Source organism: Theropithecus gelada, chromosome 18 (genome assembly GCF_003255815.1).
Source record: "Theropithecus gelada isolate Dixy chromosome 18, Tgel_1.0, whole genome shotgun sequence".
Taxonomy (NCBI): domain Eukaryota; kingdom Metazoa; phylum Chordata; class Mammalia; order Primates; family Cercopithecidae; genus Theropithecus; species Theropithecus gelada.
The window spans coordinates 51,315,426-51,338,657 of record NC_037686.1 but is presented as its reverse complement, the minus strand read 5'-3'; the positions used below and the strand labels follow the sequence as shown (position 1 = coordinate 51,338,657).

Here is a 23,232-nt window from a genome sequence, read left to right as displayed (position 1 = left end):
TTGCAATTTTTTTTTTTTTTTTTGAGACAGGGTCTCATTCTGTTGTCCAGGTTGGAGTGCAATGGCACAATCATGGCACACTGTAGCTTCAAATTTCTAGGCCCAAAAGTCCTCCCACTTCGGCCTCCTGCCGAATAGGGAGGAGGACCACAGGTGTACACTACCACACCCGGCTAATTTTATGATGTTTTGTAGAGACAAGGTCTCACTATGTTACCCAGGGGGTCTCAAAGTCCTGAACCCAAGTGATCCTCCTGCCTCAGCCTCCCAAACTATTGGGATTGCAGGTGTGGGCAACCATGCCTGGCTTGTTTTGCAAATATTTTACAATTCCATCTTCTCATTAAGAATATTATAGAAAGATGTTACCTGGGATGAAAAACATCATGAGAGAACAGAGTTTTATTTACATTAATATTTCTTTTGCCACTGCACTTGAGTGGGGATAATGCCTATTTAGTTCACCTACCCAAGTGACTGGCAGCTATTTTAAATAGATGAACTGGGCAGGGCACAGTGGCTCACTTGTGTGATCCCAGCACTTTGGGAGGCCGAGGCAGGTGGATCACCTGAGGTCAGGAGTTTGAGACCAGCCTGACCAACATGGTGAAACCCTGTCTCTACTAAATACACAGAATTAGCTGGACGTGGTGGTGCATGCCTGTAATCTCAGCTACTTGGGAGGCTAAGTCAGGAGAACGCTTGAACCCAGGAGGCAGAGGTTGCAATGAGCTGAGATTGCACCATTGCACTCCAGCCTGGGCAACAAGAGTGAAAACTCCGTCTAAAAAATAAAATAAAATAAAATAAAATAAAATAAATAAATACATAAATGAACTGAATGAAGGTTGCAAATGCATGATTCAGGTCACATCTGCTAACGGGAATCCCTGGACCCTGGATAGGGATGAGTTGTTGGGGAGGGAGGCTCTCGGTGCTCCAGAGAAGTTCCCCAAACACTGACAGTTCTCTTTGCAGCAGGAGTGACCTGCTCCATTCCAGCCTGGCCCGAGGACCCTGGCAGAGTCCCTGATCTGCCACGTGATTGGTACTAAGCCTCCGCCAAGAATGTGCTTTGCTGGGAAAGACTGTGCCATCAACCTTGCCACTAGTGTTCAAGGGCCTTCCATGTCAGGAAGAATAAAATGAGCAGATAAACCTCTCACGTACCAATCGCAGTCCACGTTATAGGAGCACAAAGCAGCATAAAAGCCTAATGAATTTGCTTTAATTGTTCAGATTAGTTGGGAACTGATTCAATCCCAGTCTCCAGCAGACCTAGGGTGGTCAGTGAACCTAGGGTGGTCAGCGAACCAAGTGGCGCTCATTCATTCAAGAAACCAAGAAAATAACAGTTGGAACTTGGGAAAGCTGAAAAAGGCCTTTCAGAGAGAGAGACTTAATAAACATCTGATACAAAAATACATTTCCAACTCCATTCCTTAGAAGGAAAAATCTTCCCAAAAATTAAGTTTTAAGAAAATTCTCCCTATAGTTTCAGAAAAATAGAGATTAAACGTAATTTCTTATACTCTACACTACTTTACTTGGCATAATGCTAAACATTTTTATGTCTTTACTTTTAATCTCAAACTTACATTTTTTTTTCAATTGAGGTATTTTATTGAATTGTTAAATATCACACATAGTTCTGGGGAATCATCTGGCATCTTGTCTATGCAGTTAGACAGCTCTTAGATCTTATTTACCAGGCTGCTGAACTGCTCCTTGTTCAGAGATATAGACACCATCCAAACATTTTCTGATTTTTTTTTTTTTTTTTTTGAGGTAAGATCTCACTCTTTCACCCAGGCTGGAGTGCAGTAGCATGACCATGGCTAACTGCAGCCTCAACCTCCTGGGTTCAAGCCATCCTTCCACCTCAACCTCTCAAGTAGCTGGGGCTACAGGCACACGCCACCACACCTGGCTAATTTTTGTGTTTTTTTTTGTAGATAGGGTTTCAACCATGTTGCCCAGGTTGGTCTCAAACTCTTGTGCTCAAAGGATCCACCCTCCTCAGCCTCCCAAAGTGCTGGAATTACAGGCATGAGCCCCTGCTCTTTGCCAATATCCTCGTTTTTAACTGTTGTGGCTTGCTGAATCAAAGCAACTGAATTTGAAACAAGTTCACTATCATTTCCTTCAATAACTAACTCATCTTTCTGGGCTTGAGATACTGAATGAGCAACACCTGGCCTCATCCAAACCCTGCAGATTTATTTTCCACCCAAGAAATTTCAGATTTCAACAAAAGACTCCTGGCTAACAATGTTGATGGGGAAGTGAGCATGCACAGCCCTCATCTTACTACAGAAGCCCTGTGGAGCACCCTGGATCGTGTTCTGTTTATGACTACAAATAGTGCCAACAGTAGCCAGGTCCTTTCTATTTCCCCACACTTTGTCCACCTGGAGCCTCTTCTTTTCCTTTCTAAGGAGACTGAGTTCTTCACTGATGTAACTGAAGTCCCTCCACAGGGATCCTCTGGGGCCCTTCACAATAACTATGTCCCTTCAGAGTGATGTTGACATCTTCGGGAATGTCAACAGTCTGATTGCTAAGAATGGTCTTCAGTCTCACAGTAGATGTGACAAAGAGAGTCATGTATTTTTTGATGCTATTAGCGGATATATGCCTTTCTTTTTCTCTTCAATGTCTTACTTCTTCCATCCTTCCTTCGATATTCACAGAAAATTCAGAACTAATGTCCTGGACTAATTTGAAGTTTTTTTTTTTTTTTTTTTTTTTTTAAGACGGAGTTTTGCTCTGTCCCTCAGGCTGGAGTACAGTGGTGCAATATTGGCTCACTGCAATCTCCACCTCTTGGGTTCACGTAATTCTCCTGCCTCAGCCTCCTGAGTAGGTGGGATTACAGGCGTGAGCCACGACACCCAGTTAATTTTTATATTTTTAGTAGAGACGGGGGTTTCACCATGTTGGCCAGGCTGATCTTGAACTCCTGACCTCAAGTGATCCACCTCCCTCAGCCTCCCAAAGTGCAGGGATTACAGGCCTACTTTGAGTTTAATTCCAAGATTTCTGTTTCTGATTTTCTTTCATGCCTCCTCCCCCAGACCTAAGATTGAAACATACATTCTGTGGCTGCAAATTCATGAGATGAATAAAACAAATACAGTTAAATCCATTATATGTATGTATGTACGTGTGTATATAGATGCATGTATGTGTGTATTCATGCATGTATGTGTGTGTGTATCTATATATACACATATATAAACCTTCTGCTCTTTACATTTATTTTGCTAGGAGATGAATGCTAGGAGTTGAGGGAATTGGTTTTTCAAGTTATTTCAGAGAAACAAAATTAAGTTTCATAGTGAATTTTTTTTTTTTTTTTTTTTTTTTTTTTTGGAGCTGGAGTCTCGCTGTGCCGCCCAGGCTGGAGTGCAGTGGCCGGATCTCAGCTCACTGCAAGCTCCGCCTCCTGGGTTCACGCCATTCTCCTGCCTCAGCCTCCCGAGTAGCTGGGACTACAGGCGCCCGCCACCGCGCCCGGCTAGTTTTTTGTATTTTTTAGTAGAGACGGGGTTTCACCGTGTTAGCCAGGATGGTCTCGATCTCCTGACCTCGTGATCCACCCGTCTCGGCCTCCCAAAGTGCTGGGATTACAGGCTTGAGCCACCGTGCCCGGCCTCATAGTGAATTTTAACTTGTCCATTTAAGAACTCCCAGGCAACACTTCTTTCACAACCATATCACATTTATCTATTGCTTTGGGACATTCCTTCACTTTTGACTTTATCCTCTCTGTGGCATGCCATAGCATTTGTTTATTCTTTATCTTCACACCTTCCTCCTCCCTTCATTCCCAACCTGAAGTTATCTCCTTTTTCTTATCTGGAACAGACCTTACATTGTGAAGACCTCAGCTTTCCACAAGGCCAACCATTTGCAAAGAGCTGGTCATTTCTGTGTTCTGTGGCATTTCATCGGTGTGTTCCCCAGGAGATAGTCATCATTTTACAGTGTCTCAGCTTTCATATTTTTTTTCTCATATGAAGATAAAACTGAAAAACAGAACACATCACCCCTATGCTTCTTAATATTTCATCATTTCAGATGATTTTTCATCTTGTGAAAAGTTGCATTCCATCAAGGGGTAGTGATGTACATGCTGTGCTGTGTAAAACAATTTGCTTTTGAGGATTGCAGTGCTCAACACAGAGTGAGTATTTACAGCTATGTCCCTTTCAAAGTCACCCCTGGAGCTGCTAATTTGAGCCGTCTCCGTGAGTCTCGAAAGAGATTTCTGTCTAAGCTGTCAATTTCCAGGTGTCATACATTAAAATATTTTTGGGGAGAGGCTAAGTAGTTACAGAATGATGCTAAAGGATTCTCTATGTTTTTAGACTTGGATAAAATTCAATAAAAGAAATGCCCATATTACAAAATCTACTTTCCCAATAAGAACCATTCCAGGCAATCTGAAGGAACAGAACCTGTGGTATTTCTTCTGTGAATTTCTTCTGATCTTTGTCCATTCTTTTCTTTCTATTATAGTCAAAATAGGAAGGTGTGTGTGTATGTGTGTGTGTGAGAGAGAGACAGACAGACAGACAAAGAGGGTAAGGAGGGTGAGGAGGGTGGATCCTGCCTTCCTTCTGTGGCTTCTGCCTTTCTCAGAGAACTTCAGAGGACGGCTACGATACCTGTTCTAAATGAACAACATATAACTTGTATTTTTACCTCTCCGCCACCCCCTCCATGGGTTTCCTATGTGTACTTCAAATGCCTGATAACCTTGGTACGAGAACTGGTTGTGTTACTCTGGCCTTAATCTCTTTATCAGGCAGCAAGTTTTTCCTTTCCTAAGGGGTGAGCAACTAAGCCCAGGGTCCAGCATGGGCTTTGTAGAGAGCTGCTCGGTCTCCTGAGCAGCAGCCAGTGACAGCTCATCTGGGTTTCATCAGCTCCCTGGGGCTGCATTTCACCAGGCCCCTTTGCCAGGGCCTCCCCGGCGTGTCAACAAGTGTTGCACCTACTGCAGAAACAGCCCTCAAGTTTCATCACAGGGATGCTAAAATATATTCTCCCGCTTCAGCTATGACCTAGTTCATTGAAGGGCGGGGGAAAAATGCTCTTCTTCTAGAACTTCCCTGGGCATGGAATTTCCCCTCTTAGGAAGATATGAACTTTCTGGAAGCAGACCCATCTGTGCTTTGACCTGATCGTGGAAAAGACCCTGAACCCTGTAAACTCCTTCGAATCCCTGTCCCGGGAACAGGGACACCCAGTCAATGCCTCACACACAGCCTGGGGAAGCCACAGCCGAGCCAGCCCTCCTATAACATTTCTTGGACAAAGAGTATTGAAAAGTAAGTATGTAGACTTTGGTTTTTACATAAGGAATGGTTGTACTTTCAATATATAGTTGTTAACATTTTCTGCAACAAAGAATGAAGCAGATTGTTTCCTTATGAAATAGAATGATGAAACAAATAGGGGCTATATGGGATATTTGGGTATATAAGGTTTTAAAGTGGGCAAATTCTCATGGTCTTGTAATTTAAGTCCATTTTGGCACTTTTTGAAAATTATTGCTATTTTTAAACATGTGCTTATTTTGGCTTGACAATAATGAATGAAAATAGTTTCTTTCACATCATGTCTATCTTAGCAGTTAGAAAAAATATACAGGATGACTCGAAGCAGTGAGATGTAAAGCTTTGCAAAGTAACATAAAAAGTTAAGCTAATTATCCAGATAACTCAGGCCCCGGAGACTTTTGTCTGAAATATTTGAGTATTTTAGTTAAGAGTTATTCCTTTTACTGTGAATTACTGAATGATTGAAAATCTCTCCTATCTGGGTAGACACAGAAGTATATTGTCTGACAACAGGTAATGCAATTTGCTGAAAAGCTATCAGGCATTTCAAAATGGCTGACGTAAGCATTTGTTGTAAAAAAAAAAAAAAAAGATTTTTAAAAAAATTTAAGGCAAAAAGTCAGCCAAAAAAAATCCATCAATTAAATGCCACCACTGTCACATTACAGTTTAATGAACACATCTAAACCTTAAAAGCCCTGATTAAGGGTGTCAGTTACAGACATTTGGCAATCATTTAAAAATAGATAAAAGCAAGAACAGCATTTAGAGCTGCTTCTGCTCCAATTATTTTCTTTCCACAACCTTTTCCTTATGTAAAGGTAGCCTTTATTTCTAAAGATTAATTAACCAGGAATGGTAATTCCAGAGATATGTGATATGTTCAACTAAGAACAAATTGAAGGAGTTTTTGCTGTGTGGCTTCTGTACTGAAACCAAGGATGTTGTGGGTTACCTTCTGAATCAACAACTTCACAAATCCTGTATTAGAAAGCATGGATGGCCAATAACCACGTTCAGATCTTGGAAATCGGACTTAAAACAAACTAAATGTACTTTCGCTCCTAAATTACATTGTCCTTTGTTGTTGTTGTTTTTATTTTTTTGCTTGTTTTGTGTTTTTAGACAGAGTTTTGCTCTTGTTGCGCAGGCTGGAGTACAATGGCTCGGTCTTGGCTCACTGCAACCTCCGCCTCCTGGGTTCAAGTGATTCTCCTGCCTCAGCCTCCCGAAGTAGGTGGGATTACAGGTACCCACCACCACGCCCAGCTAATTTTTTTGTATGTTTGGTTGAGACGGGGTTTCACCATGTTGGCCAGGCTGGTCTTGAACCCCTGACCTCAGGTGATCCACCTGCCTCGGCCTCCCAAAGTGTTGGGATTACGAGCGTGAGCCACCACACCCAGCCTACATTGTCTTTTTGATGTTTTTACCAAACATTTAATCACAATTTGGGGAAGTTTTTAGGTAGGGCAGAATTCCTGTTGTCATTTTTTTCTCCTCCAATTTCATGAGTTTTTAACAGCCTCCTGAACACTCGCATGTAGGTATCAGCCCCTGTGATGGGGATGCAGTTGAGTTAGTGTCTTACTCTGGATGGAGGTGGGAGAAGCAGGGGAGGTCCTAAGAAAGGTTTTGGAGTCAGATTTGGAATTGACTCCCAACTTTAGCATAACTTTTCAACCTGTTTGAACCCCAGTTTACTCATCTGTAAAATCATAACAGTATTCACTTTAACAGAATTGATGGGGGATTAGATGAATAAATGTACCTAAAGTATCTGTCGAATCATAGTTTCTCAACAAAAGTTTGTTTTTCACCTTAATTAAAAGCTTCTCTTTTTTTTGCTGAAACTTTAGAATACTACCATAAAATGAACTATATAAAGTAATAGAAACTGTACATTATAAGCATCACTGCAATAATTAAATAAACATAACGATTAGATTCCTTGAGAAAAATTCTATACTTGGAAACAACGTCTTTGAAAACAAAATAAGAAAAAAAGATTATATTTTAGAATGTATCTATGATAAATAAGAAAAAAAAATTTTTTACTGAAAATAGTTGATAGATAATTGATGCTTATTATCTAAAAGCAGAAGTAGAGATTTATCAACATCCTGTGGGAATGCTTTTTAATACACACCAGTACCATATTTCAATATGAGTGTTTGGGAATCCATAGTAATGAAAGGCCTGTGATCATGATGAAAACTATGAAAATGGGCCGGGCGCGGTGGCTCAAGCCTGTAATCCCAGCACTTTGGGAGGCCGAGATGGGCGGATCACGAGGTCAGGAGATCGAGACCATGCTGGTTAACATGGTGAAACCCCGTCTCTACTAAAAAATACAAAAAATTAGCCGGGCGAGGTGGTGGGCGCCTGTAGTCCCAGCTACTTGGGAGGCTGAGGCAGGAGAATGGCGTGAACCCAGGAGGCGGAGCTTGCAGTGAGCTGAGATCCGGCCACTGCACTCCAGCCTGGGCGACAGAGCGAGACTCCGTCTCAAAAAAAAAAAAAAAAAAAAAAAAAAAAAGAAAACTATGAAAATGAAGGTAGACGGCCAGCCTTCCCTCAAAGATTATAGTTGAGTCTTGCATTGAGAGAGGTGGGGGCGGGAGTGGAGGTGAAAAGTCTCTGAACTGGGCCAGGCATTGGTGGAGCTGAGCAGGGGCAGTAGCTCTGGGCCAGCTCAGAAGAAGTGTAGTTTCCAGGGTAGGGATCGCACTGTGGGCTAGAATTGGGCGGGGTCAGTGATAAAAGTACACAATGAATAGGGAGAAAGGCCAGTCAGGGACGGGAGGGAGCAGTTGAGATTCACAAGCCGGCTTGTGGGCTGGCTCCCGAGAACTTTATCAGACATCTTTCTCATTGCCCCTTGTTTTCACTGAGATACCCCACAGATTTTCCCCGGGCACATCGCAGTACCTTGATACATTCTTCGCTTCGGTTACAGACAGGTTCACAAGGAACCCAGGATATGTTACTCTGGGTTGGATGCTGCCAAAAAGAAAAACTGAAAATGCAAACATGTAAAGCAACTTGGGAGAATGTAATCACGTCATCTTGGGCTTGGCGAAAACGAAAGAATAAACATTTGACCTACATTAAATAAAACATTTAAACATGTTTCGAGCCCTTATTGGGATCTCCGCCTATGCATACCAACTTGGCATGGCCCAAACAGACAAAACTGATCAGGAGACTTCAGACATCAGCTCAAAGAGACAGGGAGCAAGTTGAAGAGAGAAGCTCAGTTCCGAGAGTTCAGGTCTGGATACACTGCACCCTCCCTCTGGAGGGCCAGCCTGGAGAACTGCTATCTGTGTTAGATCTGTGTTAGGATAGAACTGCTATCCTCATGTCTGGGCTGCACAACTCACCTGGGTTTTCACTTGATCTTCAGCCCTGCTCTTAGACAACCAGGCCCCTGCTCTTAGACAAACAGGCTCATTTGCTCCTCAACCCCTAGTTTAAGACCTTCCTCTGAGCCCAGTGGTTCTTAAACTTCCAAGTGCAACAGAATCTAAAGAGCTTGTTAAAATAAAGGTTGCTGGGCTCCACCCCCAGAGCTTCTGATTCTGAAGTTTCCAAAAATTTGCATTTCTTCCTTGTTCCCAGGTAATGCTGATGGCGTGGCCCAGGGGCCACTCTGAGAACCACTGCTATAGCCATTTCTTCGGCCTGCAGTTCCTGAAGAAAACCTATTTGTGTTTATTCTTTTCAACCACCAAACTTTCCTTACTTCTCAGGGGATACCAGAGACACAGATACAATGTGCTAGTGTTGCAAACATAAAAGGTGAACCCATCAGGTGCCCTGCAGGCAAGCAGTTTACAGTCTAGCTGCTGGGGGTGACACTGAGTGAGGGACAATACCCTGAGGCTAATGGTCTCTAGTTTTTAGGGGCTTTTTCTTTTTTTCCAGCTGAGGATATCAGGGAAGCCTTCAAAGAGAAACCAGCATTTGAGCTAGGGGTTTGAAAACCTGGCGGGGTGTTTGAACAGGCTGGTGGTCCTTCCATGTAAAGGAAATCCAGAAAAAGCGAAATAAAAACATGGAGGGCAGAAAGAGAAAGGATGAATATGAAAATCAGAAATTAGTGTGGTTGGGCTACGCTTTTCACACTTCTCCTCCCCTGCCTTCTTGATGATGAAAGAGTTGTCAAGAGTTGGATGGTTTTGATCAAGCCATTTAATCTTCAGTCCATTCCTTCTGTTGGTAACTTAGTTGTAACTTGGTGTCCAACAAAGAGATCTGGAATGGAGAACCAAACGGTAGGAATTTCAGGCAGTGCGGGCCAAGGAGGAGAGGGCGTGCCTTCTTGAAGCAACGAAGAAATCAACTTGGCCGGGCTTGGTGGCTCATGCCTGTAATCCCAGCATTTTGGGAGGCCAAGGTGGGTGGATCACTTGAGGTCGGGAGTTCGAGACCAGCTTGGTGAAACATGGTGAACCCCTGTCTCCACTGAAAATACAAAATTAGCTAGGCATGCTGGTACAGGCCTGTAATCTTAGCTACTTGAGGGGCTGAGGCAGGAGAATCGCTTGAACCCAGGAGGCAGAGGTTGCAGTGACCCAAAATCGTGCCATTGCACTCCAGCCTGGGCAACAAGAGTGAAACTCTGTCTCAAAAAAAAAAAAAAAAAAACAAAACAAAAAACAGAAGAAAGAAAGAAAAGAAAAGGAAAAACAGAAAAAAAGAAAGAAATCAACTCAAACTACCTTAATCAGTAACAGGAATTTATTGCTCGCACCATGGAAGAGTCCAGGAGTTTGGTCAGGACCCCGCTGTTTCTCTGCATTTCTGAAAGCTCTGCTCATCTCTGTTTTGGTTTTATCAGCGTTAGCACAGTCTCAAGATAGCTATTGGCCTCTGCTGAGGTTCACATGCTTTCCTTTTCCTGTGGATGACAGAGTGAACAACCTAAGCTTTGCACTGACTGGGTCTCCCCTGAACTACTTTTTGGAGAGTGCCACATGCGATTGACTTTGGTTAATGACGAGGTCAGTGAGCAAGTGCACCACAGTTTAGACCAATCAGAGCCAACAAAGCAGGAAGGCTGAGGTCTCGCCAGCCAAGTCCCCAGGCTGCTGAGTGACGGGAGAGGCTTGGTTAGGAGGACAAGCGAATGGCCACTTTAGGAGATTTTAGATATTTTGGAGAAAGGCCTCTAAAATCATACCACCTGTTCCCTTAGTTGTAAAGACAGCCATGGGGAGCATTTATACTTTAAAGATTAAGGATATTACTGCTAAAGGTAAGCCAGGAAAAATTAAACCAAAAAATTAGGATGGGCGTGCTTTAAAGTTCAGCCCAGACAAGTCAAAATGTTCTTCCACAGAACAGTCCTGCCTCAGCAATGGAAGGAACCAGCCAGGCATGGTGGCGCAAGCCACCTGTAATCCCAGAATTTTGGGAGACCGAGACAGGAGGATCACTGGAGGTCAGGAGTTTGAGACCAGCCTGGCTAACATGGCAAAACCCTGTCTCTACTAAAAATACAAAAATTAGCCAGGCATGGTGGTGCATGCCTGTAATCCCAGCTACTCAGGAGGCTGAGGTGGGAGGATTGCTTGAACCCAGGAGGCAGGGGTTGCAGTGAGCCAAGATTGTACCACTGCACTCCAGCCGGGTGAAAGAGTGAGACCCTATCTCAAAAGAAATAAAAAGAAATGGAATGAACCGTTGGCTACAGTACTACACCTTACGGCCCTTTTTATTGGATGTGATGTTCCTTATCTCTAAGGCACACTTTATTTACTAGAACAAGATTAGATAAAGAACCATTAAAAATCTTCTGTATTGGGAGTCTGAGGTGGGTGGGGGATCGCTTGAGCCCAGGATTTTGAGAACAGCCTGGGCAACGTAGTGGGACCCCATCTCTATTTTTTAAAAAAATCTTCTGGAAATAAGGCCAGTGGAGGCATTATATGAAAAGTGTTCCCCTAAGACACTCTGACTGGCTGGGTTGAAGGATGAGGGTAGAAGGTGGCAGAGATCAGACTGCCACTCTCCTGAGAATCTCTTCCCTGTCCTCACACCACTGATTTTTTCTGAATGGTCTTGCTGACAGGTGGTTAGTTCAGCATAATGAATTCTGGCTCAGTTAACTACACTCAGGCTCAGTTAACTACACTCAGGGTTGGTCCTATTTTTGTCGGGGGGCGAGGAGTGAGACAGAAGAGAGCCTGAGGTTTTCCAGGTTCTTCCCTATATTGTCTGATGCCAGAAATTCCACAGCGTTTCACCTCTTGGCCACTTTGAAAAGTAGACATTCTCCTAAGAGGGATTAGTTCGAGTGGCTTTGGAGTTTTCAGGAGTCACAGGGGAATGAGGGTAGGAACATAAGGAGCCTGGGCAAATGCGGAGGATAAGAGAAAAATCAGCCAGAGAGGGGCTCTCTTTACTACGAAGTGTTTGTGCTGACACTGATGACACATTCCTAGACTGGACACAGCAGTCGGCCCATGACATTCAACTTCAAGCCAAAGTGATTTTAATCAGTTAACGCATGGAAGTGGGTCCGATGACAGCACCGTCGCACTTTGTATGTTTATAACACCATAAGGTCTCCTCTCTTCCCTGTCTTTACCCCAAGATAGGCAAGAGAATGTATCCTTTCAATGCAGTACATGGAAAATCAGAATCAAGAAACCTGGACTCTGTCACTAACAAGCTGTGTGACCTTGAAAATGTCACCTAACCTGTGTTTCAGGTGCGTTTTTCAGTTGTAAATTCAGGGGAGGTACTAAACTGTCACACAGGTTTTATTTATTTTTGTATTTACTTATTTATTTTTTTGAGACAGAGTCTCACTCTGTCGGTCAAGCTGGAGTACAATGGCGCCATCTCAGCTCACTGCAAGCTCCATCTCCCGGGCTCAAGCAATTCTCCTGCCTCAGCCTCCCTAGTGGCTGGGATTACAGGTGTGTGCCACTACACCCGGCTAATTTTTATATTTTTGGTAGAGATGGGATTTCACCATGTTGGCCAGGCTGGTCTCGAACTCCTGACCTCAGGTAATCTGCCTGCCTCTGCTTCCCAAAATGCTGGGATTACAGGAGTGAGACACTATGCCCGGCCTCGCACAGGTTTTATTTAACCTTCTTTTTTTGCCCTCTCATAAAGATTGGAAACTGCCACACATTTTAAGCAGCAGGGGAGAGGAGACTCAGTGGAAAGACTCATCCACCTAAAATATATTCAAAACAAATCCAGAGGGAGGTTCTGCCAGCTCAGTATTCACCACGTCTGTGTGATGAATTGTGCACCCAACACACTGCCGGGCACATGGAGGGGCTCACTATTAATATTGAAAAGTTAGCTTTTACTTGTTTATTAGGTAAGATACATCAAGTCAAGGTATCCAGAAAGATATACAAAGACTATCACTGCCTCCAAATGGCATGCCTTTTTTCCCCCCGACACTTAGGCCCCCTCCCAGGAGCAACCAAGCTACTGCTTTCTTGTGTATTTCTAGTCAATATATGTATAAACAAGCATATTAGATTATTTTCTCCTCCTCCTCCTCCTTCTTCTTTGCCTTTACAAGTCATCACATGGACTGGGCGTGGTGGCTCATGCCTGTAATCCCAGCACTTTGGGAGGCCGAGGCAGGCGGATCACGAGGTCAGGAGATCGAGACCATCCTGGTTAACACAGTGAAACCCCATCTCTACTAAATATACAAAAAGTTAGCCGGGTGAAGTGGCGGGCACCTGTAGTCCCAGCTACTCAGGAGGCTGAGGCAGGAGAATGGTGTGAACCTGGGAGGCAGAGCTTGCAGTGAGCCAAGTTTATGCCACTGCACTCTAGCCTGGGCGACAGAGCGAGACTCCCTCTTTTTAAAAAAAAAAAAAAAAAAGTGAACACATTGGCCGGGGACAGTTGGCTTATGCCTGTAATCCCAGCACTTTGGGAGGCCGAGGCGGGTGGATCATGAGGTCAGGAGATTGAGACCATCCTGGCTAACATGGAAGCCCTGTCTCTACTAAAAATACAAAAAATAAGCCGGGCATTGTGGCAGACACCTGTAGTCCCAGCTACTTGGGAGGCTGAGGCAGGAGAATGGGGTGAACCTGGGAGGCGAAGCTTGCAGTGACCCAAGATCATGCCACTGCACTCCAGCCTGGGCAACAGAGCGAGACTCCGTCTCAAAAAAAAAAAAAAAAAAAGTGATCACATTCCCTGCACTCTTATACATTGTTTATTTCATTTAATGTATCCTGGAGATTATTCCATATCAGTGCATTTTTTAATTCCATTATCAGTGTCTCTTTTTTTTGTTTGTTTGTTTTGAGACAGAGTCTTGCTCTGTTGGCCATACTGGAGTGCAGTGGTGCAATCACGGCTCATTACAGCTTCAACCTCCCAGGCTCAAGCCATTCTCCTGCCTCAGCCTCCTGAGTAACTGGGACTACAGACATGCACTACACCAGCTAATTTTTGCACTTTTTGTAGAGATGGGGTTTCACCATGTTGCCCAGATGGATCTTAAACTCCTGGGCTCAAGCGATCCACCCACCTTGGCCTCCCAAAGTGCTGGGATTACACACAGGAGCCACCATGCCTGGCCTGTCTCATTCTTTTAAATGTACATTGTTGTTAACAAGAAAAAAAGATTCCATTCTTTAGGTATACAATAACCACATTCCTATCGATGGACATTTAGCTTTTGCTGTCACAGGTAACGCCGCAGTGAATTTAGTAGGGGCTCATTAAATGTTTGTCTCCTTGCTTCTATTTTTAAAATTAACTTTAACAAGGTGTATTTTGTATATCATATATAATTCACCATTTCTAATTGTTAAATGCAATGATTTGTTTTTAAAAGCAAATCTACTAGGTTGGGCAATCATCACCATAGATTGGTTTTAGAACATTGTCATCACCCCCAAAAGATCCTTCAGGCACATTTATTATTAGCATTCTCCCTACTGCCCTCACCTCTAGCCACCACTGATCTACTTTCTGTCTTTATAGTTTCTATTGGACACTTAATTCCATTTATTGTATGGTCTCTTGTGTATGGCTTCTTTCACTAAGCATACTGAGAATGTGTTTGAGGTTTATCTATGTCATACCATGTATCCATAATTTTGTGTTTTTTGTTTTTTTGTTTTGAGAAGGAGCTTCGCTCTGTCACCCAAGCTGGAATGCAATGGTGCGATCTCGGCTCTCTGCAACCTCCACCTCCTGGGTTCAAGAAATTATCTTGCCTTGGCCTCCCAAGTAGCTGAGATTATATGCACCTGACACCATGCCCAGCTAATTTTTGTGTTTTTTAGTAGAGACAGATTTCACCATGTTGGCCAGGCTGGTCTCCAACTCCCGACCTCAGGTGATCTGCCTGCCTCAGCCTCCCAAAGTGCTGGGATAACAGGTGTGAGCCACAGCCCGCCGTATCCATAGTTTGTTCTTTGTTATTGCTCAGTGGTATTCCATTATATGGCTATACCACATTTTGTCTACCCATTCACTAGTTGGAGCGTTAGGTTATTTCCAATAGATACTTAGGTTGTTTCCGATTTTTGGCTATTATGAATAACCTTGCTAAGAACATTTGTGTGCGAGTCTTTCTGTGAATATGCATTTTCATTTCTCTTGGGAAGATAACTCAGAGTGGAATTGCTGGGTCATTTGGTAAATTTATGTTTAACTTTGAAACCCATTTCCCATTTAGGAAAAAAAAAAAGGGCAGCTTGTTGCCAGCACTCAATTTTACATAAACAGGCTCTTTGAGGCTAAAACAAATTTGGCTGATTTTCAATGTGAAAATAAAATACAAAAACTGTTTTTGGAGTTATTTCTAAACAGAATTTATCTCTAATTCTGATGTAACGGAAATGTATATGATGTTACATCAGGATTAGCGACAACAGTATTCTTGGGGCAAATGGGAAATGGGTTAAGAAACTGCCAAAGTGTTTTCCAAAATGTCTGTACCACTTTTCCATTCCCACCGGCAATGAATGAGCGTTTTTGTTCTTTTCCCTTCCTCACCGATATTCCACTCCAGCAAATCTGGACTCATGTTTCAGCTCTGCCACTTGTAGGCTGTGAGAAGTTATGCTTCTTACACCAACCTTTAGAAGTGACTGAAGCTTCCGAGTCATTAGCTGGGAAATAGCAAAGAACATCCACCAGACAGGTTCACTGTGAAGATGAAATACGAAGTGCCCAGCCTTGGGTCTGACACACAGTAGGCACCCAAAATGTGTTAAGTGTCTGTCCCCACATGGTCTGCCGTCCTCCCCACGCAATTTACAGAAATCATCTTTGAATAAGCTTCCCTAACTAACACGGCTCTGGGTATTAGGTGATGGCAATCACCTAATTTGCGAGATGGCAAATTCAGGAAGACAATTGCCATTGGATTAGGCTGGGTAATCAGAACTAATCCCTCCTGTCCCCACTGAGTAGGCGCCCTAACTGCTGGCCTTCCCGCCAGCTCCACAAGAGCTGGTTACCCGTGGTCTGCTTGTGAGCTATGACCTCTTCCCTGATCCTTTCTGCTGGCAGCAGGCTTTCTGGTGACAGCAGCCATGCGACTTGCTGGCTATTGAGGGTGGGGAAAGAGGGATGCAGACTGGTGGTGGGAAGGGGGTTGCAGATTAGTCAAAATAAAACTTGACATCACTTGAGTGTTTTAAATGTTCAAATAACGCTCCTATAGCCTTTGTTCTCCACCAATTTGAGATAAATACATTATTTTTATAATCTTGCCAATGTTAAATCCAAAGCCACTGGCAGCAGCTAACACTCACATACATAGTGCTTACTTTATATACTATTCAGAACAGCATTACATAGACTGACTCAAATTCCATAATGGTCAAATGAATAGATGCTGCTATTACGTTAGTTTTATAGAAGAAGTGACTGAGGCAGACTGATGATCAGTTAGTGAGTGGCAGAGCGGAGGTTTGAGCCTAGGGAGCAGGTGCAGGAGTCCACATCCCACATCATGACATTACCCTGCTACCTGTCAAGGGTCCTGCCCATTTTAGAGTAGCTATTAAAATGTGATATGTGGGCCGGGTGTGGTGGCTCATGCCTGTAATCCCAGCTGCTCAGGAGGCTGAGGGAGGAATCGCTTGAATCCGGGAGGCAGAGGATGCAGTGAGCTGAGATTGTGCCATTGCTTTCTAGCCTGGATGACATAGTGAGACTCACTCTCAATAAATAAATAAATAAATTCAAATACAAATAAAAAGAAAGAAACTTGCCACGATCCACTGTTTAGGGAAAATCTCTCTCGAACCTTTTTTTCTCTGCTCTCCCACCACCACAATGACAATCATCAACACAGAGGAAGAGGAAGACTTCTGTGACCAAAGTCGTGGTGGATTTGCCCCATACGCCAAGCTGCAGACACCGGTGGCGTGTTCTTGGATTCAGTTCCGACACTGTCTACCCGGAGATAGTGTCAGATCCCACAGGTTGTGGGTCCAGTCCCCAAGGCTACTCCTCACCCACCCCCCGAACCCCCGGACAACCAGCTGCGAGTCAAGGCTTCCAGAACTTCTGACTGACTGGCTTCAAGTTGGGGTTCCCATGAGCACCTCTTGGGGTTAATTTGCTAGAGTAGCTCATGGAACTCAGGGAAACACTTACATTTACTGGTTTATTGCAAAGGTGATTTTAAGGATATAAGTAAACAGCCAGATGCAGAGATCCTAGGGCAATTTGCAGGTGCTTCAGTCCCCATGGAGTTGGGATGTGCCATCCTCCCAGCGTGTGGATGAGTTCTTCACCTCCTGTCAGCCTCCACGTGTTCACTTCTCTGGAAGCTCCCCAAACCCTGTCCTTTTGGGCTTTTATGGAGGCTTCGCTACATAGGCATGATTGAGAACCATGTAGAAATGTGATTGGACAAAAAGCACCTGATCTGAACCCAGCAAGCCTGTCTGTTCAGATTTTCTTGGCATTCTTTTCTCTGTGTGGCTTTCTTTCCCCTAGGGTACGGGGCAGGAATGAGGGTCTTTTGGAATGAGGGCTTTTGACCACAATCAGAGTCCTGCCTTGGACAGGTAAAAGGAGGAGAGAAGGTCAGAAAGAGAGAGAGAGATTCTGTTTCCCGAGGCCAGAAGTGCCCCAACATTTTAACAAGGACTATGGGAGTTAGGAGCCAGGAACTGTGGATGGAAACCAATAAATATACAGATATATCCTAACACCTTAACCACACAGCAAAAAAAGAGGCAAATGCAGCATTCTTTCCAATGAACACACTGTTTTTCCAAGGTCATCTGTGAAGCCTACCACAAACTCCTCCACTAATCCCAATAATTCAATATTGATTATTCATCTCTAGCAGAGAATGATACATCTGTCATCAAGGGTTCTCACCTTCAGAGAAGCCACGAAACACGAGCCACAGCCTGACTTAACTGTCCTTTTCCTCTCCAGAGTACAGTCAGTGCTCTGTGGCTGAGATATGTGGTCACTAAACTGACTGTGTGAGTCAAATAGTGTGTGTTTGTCAGTATTTTCACATGTGGGACAACACTGTCAGGAAGTCGTCACCTGGGGAGGAGTCACAGATGACACAGAAGCTCCTCAACGTCAGCCCAGCTCTTGACAGCTGGATTTATCCTTTCCTCCTTCTCCTTCCATAGCAGTGATCTCCAGGAATGAGAACGGAAGGTCATGTCCTATAAATTACTATTACGGGTGAGAATTACACCCAGAGACATTTTTACATATTAGTTGGTGTACCACTTTAAAAAAGAATTACTGTGGTAACCCACAGCAGAAAAGGAAACTGATGAAACAAGTGAACTCTTTCCTTATACTACACTGATTACCATTATGAAAACTAATTATGTAACAGATTTTCACAAGGCAATTGACATACGTATCCTCAGCCTATTTTCATTCCCTCCTTTTACAGATGAGAAGGTAGGCTCAATGCCTTGCCTTATAATTGGCAGAGCTGGATGTAGATTTGTTTCTGGCAGGTGGCAAAGCCTGCATTGTGTTCACAGTTCTATGGGGCCTCCTGCTCAGGAGGGTGTTTTCCTGCTATGAGAGCTGCCCTGTCCCCCACTGTCCCCCTCCGTTTGAGTAACTTCCCTAGGAATGTGAAGAGTGGGGTAGTCATCCCTCTGTCTCTACAGTTGCTTCTAAAAAGCATTGCTGATTTGCCACAAAAAGGAATGAAGTACTGATACAGGCGACAACATAGTCAAACCTCAAAAACATTGTGTTAAGTGAAAGCTTCTATTTATATAAAATATCCAGAATAGGCCGGGCTCTGTGTCTTCTGCCTATAATCCCAGCATTTTGGGAAGCCAAGTGGGAGGATTGCTTGAGCCCAGGCATTCAAGACTAGCCTGGGCAATGTAGTGAGACCCTGTCTCTAAAAAAAAAAAAAAAAAATCCTTAACAGACAAATACATAGAGACAGAAAGTAGATTAGTGATTGCCTCTGGCTGTATGTGTCGTGGGGGTGGGGGGTGGAAATGGGGAGATGAGGAAGTAAAAGGGGTGTAGGAATTCTTTCTAGGGTAATGAGAATGTTCTAAAATGGATTGTGGTGATGGTTGCACAATTCTGAATATAGTGAAAGCAATTGAATTGTACACCTTAAATGAGTAAATTGTGTATGATGTGGTAATTATATCTCATTAAAGCTGTAAAAGAGCTGGGCATGGAGGCTCAAGCCTGTAGTCCCAGCTACTCAGGAGGCTGAGGTTGGGGGATGGCTTGAGCCCAGGAGTTCAAGACCAGCCTTGGGCTGGTGTTAAATCTGAGTTTTAAAAAATACCAGTTGATATCAATTCCTCAACCACCAAATGTACTTGTAACCTAATCTGGAATGGAGGTATCTATTTGCTATCTAGCAGATGAATTTTCTTCCTGTGCTGTGCAACTAATTTGCCAGCTATGCTGAGAGGGGTTTACTATGCTCTGAAATACCACACATATTAACTGGAGCCCCGTGTCATCCAGCCTCTGCACAGCTAAGTTTAAGAAATTCTACAACCAAAAATAACTGGAAATGTAAGTCATTTGTTAAATAATGTCAAAAGGACCCAATTCACAACCACAATGCATAGTTTCTGAAAAATCTTCAGTTCGGCCCCTCTTGCTGAGTCTTCCATACCTGTCCCAGCAGGTATGTCTCACAAACCTCTCTCCCATCTCATGTGTTCTGTCCCACACCCAAGCAGTTTTCTCTCTTTTTGATGCTACCGTATCACTTCTTCACCTTTACGGCTTTTTCTACCCATCATGTGAATTAATTGAACTTCAGGTTTAAGCACGAAGTTGCTTCCTGCACACACTCTCCCTGAGGAAGGGAAGGCAGTGTATTCCCCTACATTAACTTACTTAACCCTGATATTTATAGAGTGTAGGTGCTTTATGGAGGGGCAGTTTGGGAACACTTTTTGGGAAATACAGTTCCCACCATATTTCTAAACAGAACATCTTGAGATTAAGGAAATACTGTGGGAACTTCTAAAGCAGCAGGAGTGATCTCAAAAGAAAGCACTAGAGGCATTTGTGAGCAGAATGCTCCAAGGGCAGCATCCACCAAGCAAGGGGGGCCTCATGGGCCAAGATCTGTTCTTCACACAAGGCCCTGAGCCCAGAAGGGTGCTGTCTTTTTATTATTTCTTTTGAGGTGGAGTCTCGCTCTGTCGCCCAGGCAGTGTCGTTCAGTGGCGCCATCTTGGCTCACTGCAACCTCCGCCTCCCAGGTCCCGGTTCAAGCAATTCTCCTGCCTCAGCCTCCGGAGTTGCTGGGATTACAGGAATGAGCCACCATGCCCAGCTAATTTTTGTATTTTTAGTAGAGACAGGGTTTCACCATGTTGGCCAGGATGGTCTTGAACTCCTGACCTTGTGATCCGCCCGCCTTAGCCTCCCAAAGTGCTGGGATTACAGGCGTGAGCCACCACGCCGGGCCGGGTGCCGTCTTTGGTTTAATGCTCTGATGTCACCATCTTAAAATCCTTAATCCTGTTTGCACAAAGAATCCCTCATTTTCATCTTCAGCCGGGCCCTGCAAATTATGTTGCTCATCCTGCTACTGCAGCAAGGGTCCTCAAACATCACTGGCCCTGCACTCCCTCCTTCTCCCTCTACTCACTTCTGCTCATCAGGAGGTTTTAGGTGTTGGTGAGACCTTGAACTGTCCTCAGGGAACTTGTCTCTGACAACTCGCCTTTCAGGGTATCTGAGACAATCTGGAAAAGTGGGAAGAAATAGGGAGGAACTATTTCTAAATGGGTAAAAAGCTGCTACCGACACTCATATGGAAAGGGGTGTCCCCTTTGGCAATACAGCTATGGCTGCTTTAATTTGGCCTCTCCTACCCAGAGCTTAGCTCAGGCGTCTGTTTTGGGGCACTCAGCATCCCTGGGTTCAGCATTTGTAGTCCCTAGCCGCCCCTTCCCTGTTCAGGCTAACCACACGGCAGTGTGGTTCTTTTCTTTCTCTGAGCTCTGTGGTGTGGGAGAACAGCCATCATTGTGAAGAAGTGGACGCTACTGTGTAGACAGAGCTAAATGCCCTTTCAAAGGGCATTTACAAAGGAGAGGTCTGGTCAAGTGGAGCCAGCTTATATCTGCCGGTAGCGTGGAAAGGAAAGTGCTGTCTGGATTCAGACCCACCTGCGCCCTCAGGGGTGGCTCCTATCTGTGCAAGCTGTGCCCTGCAAAGCTGCAGTGGTGTCTTACACTGTCAGGCTGTCAACCTGCACAGCCCTGAAGGACAGCCACAAGGCGGCTGCCACTTGAGCTGTGTGATCTTGAGCAAGTTGTTGAACCTCTCTGAGTCTCAGGTTCTGCATCTGTAAAATGTAGGAGACATTAGTAACTATCCTTTAAGTAGCTTCAAAGAGATTAAGTGAAATAATATATCTGGTGGCTAAGCAAGTGTTTAGTGCCTGCCTTCCCCTGGGGCACCCACCTGGTGCTCAGAAGGAGCAGTCATATCCTGATTTCAAAATATCTCCTACCTGGACATCATTTCAACAGAACCAACCTGTTTTTTGGAGGCAAAGAGACGTACACACTTTTTGGAGCACAGTATGAAAAGACTTTAAGAAGAGAAAGGAAGGAGAATGAGAGGAGGTGGCACTAACCATGGGCTCATGGGATGCTTCCCTCTCTGTTGGAGCTCTGGCTGGCCCGGGATCTGCCTAGGACAATAGGATTCATGGTTCTCAATCAGGGCACCCCCCACCCCCCTGCAGTGTCTGCAGACTTTTTGATTGTCACGCATGGAGGGGTGGGGGTGCTATTGTCATCTGGTGGGTAGAGGCCAGGGATGCAGCTAAATGTCCTGCAATGCACAGGGCATCCCCGAAACACAGAAGGATCCAGCCCACCTACCAGCAGCACCACGGCCTGGAAAGGCTGCCCAGACCTTCAGTCTGTCCACCAGCCAGCATACAATGAGCTGCCAGGACGGCACCCTGTGGTTTCTGGAATTCCTAAGAAGGCCAGAGAAATCCCGGAACAAATGGTGATGTCGGGGATTTTTTTTTTTTTTTTCAGATTCATGTGGCATGAAAGGATGACAGACTCCGAAGCGCCCCAGAGGCCCCCGCTGTGTTTTTTGTCTACATTGCTTTCCCAGAAGGTTCCTGAGAAGTCAGACGCTGTGCTTCGCTGCATAGTATCTGGTAACCATCACTAGACTAGCTAATCATCCTCTAAAATCTCCCTGCATACCAGGTTTCTTGGCTCACAAAGGCATTACTAAAACATCATTTGGGAAAATTACCTTGGAAATGTTTTTTTTTTTTCTGTGCAATCAATGAAGCAACTCCATCCTCTATGATTTGTTTCTAAAAGATTTCTTTGAGTGACTTCCTGGACACAATTCAGTGATCTTCACTTCACCTTGTGGTTCTGAGTTAGGCAGCTCTCACACTGGTTATTTTTTTTTCAGATAATCCACTCTTAATTTTCTTTCTTTCTTGGGTGTCCTTAACCATAGCTTAAATTCATGGGGCACAGAGGAATGACATGAATAACTTCTTTTCAGTAAATTGATGGAACTCTTCTGTTATTAATTTTTTTTTTTTTTTTTTTTTTTTTTTTTTTTTTTTGGAGATGGAGTCTCTGTCACCCAGGCTGGAGTGCAGTGGCATGATCTTTGCTTACTGCCACCCCCGCCTCCTGGGTTCAAGCAATTCTCCCGCCTCAGCGTCCTGAGTAGCTGGGACTACAGGCACCCGCCACCGCACCTGGCTAATTTTTTTTTAAATTTTTATTGTTTTTTTTTTGAGACAGAGTCTCGCTCTGTTGCCACGTTGGAGTGCGATGACATGATCTCGGCTCACTGCAACCTCTGCCTCCTGGTTTCAAGTGATTCTCCTGCCTCAGTTTCCCAAGGAGCTGAGATTACAGGTGCCTGCCACTACACCCGGCTAATTTTTGTATTTTAGTAGAGATGGGGTTTCACCATGTTGGTCAGGCTGGTCTCGAACTCCTGACCTCAGGTGATCTGCCCACCTCGGCCTCCCAAAGTGCTGGGATTACAGATGTGAGCCACTGCACCCGGCTCGCCTGGCTAATTTTTATATTTTTAATAGAGATGGGGTTTCACCATGTTGGCCAGGATGGTCTCGATCTCTTGACCTCATGATCTGTCTGCCTTGGCCTCCCAAAGTGTTGGAATTACAGGCGTGAGCCACTGTGCCTGGCCCTAATTGATATCTTAAAAACTGGTTAAATTAGTCTCTCCTCTGCACACCTTCTTCAGGGATGCTAAGAAGTGAAAATCTTAAAACGGAGGCAATGGGTGACCAGTGGAGAAAAAGCAGAAAACTGAGATTTCCCCTGAATTGGAGAATAAAGAACTCAGAATTGATCAAGTTTGGGTACTCCCAGTGGTCAAAGGATTTATCATTAAA

At 44.3% G+C, this 23,232-nt stretch overlaps 1 protein-coding gene and 1 pseudogene across 1 annotated transcript in view; one reads left to right on the top strand and one right to left on the bottom strand.

Moving 5' to 3' along the window:
- Positions 1 to 1,701: 1,701 nt before the first annotated feature.
- LOC112611326 lies at positions 1,702 to 2,607 on the bottom strand (annotated as a pseudogene).
- Positions 2,608 to 21,887: 19,280 nt separating this feature from the next.
- The window catches only part of ALPK2 (alpha kinase 2), a 133,771-nt gene continuing 132,426 nt past the window's right edge, over positions 21,888 to 23,232 (top strand). Inside the window, exon 1 of the mRNA XM_025365192.1 lies at positions 21,888 to 21,996. Coding sequence (XP_025220977.1) covers positions 21,888 to 21,996 — 109 coding nt within the window. The remainder of the gene's footprint in view (positions 21,997 to 23,232) is intronic.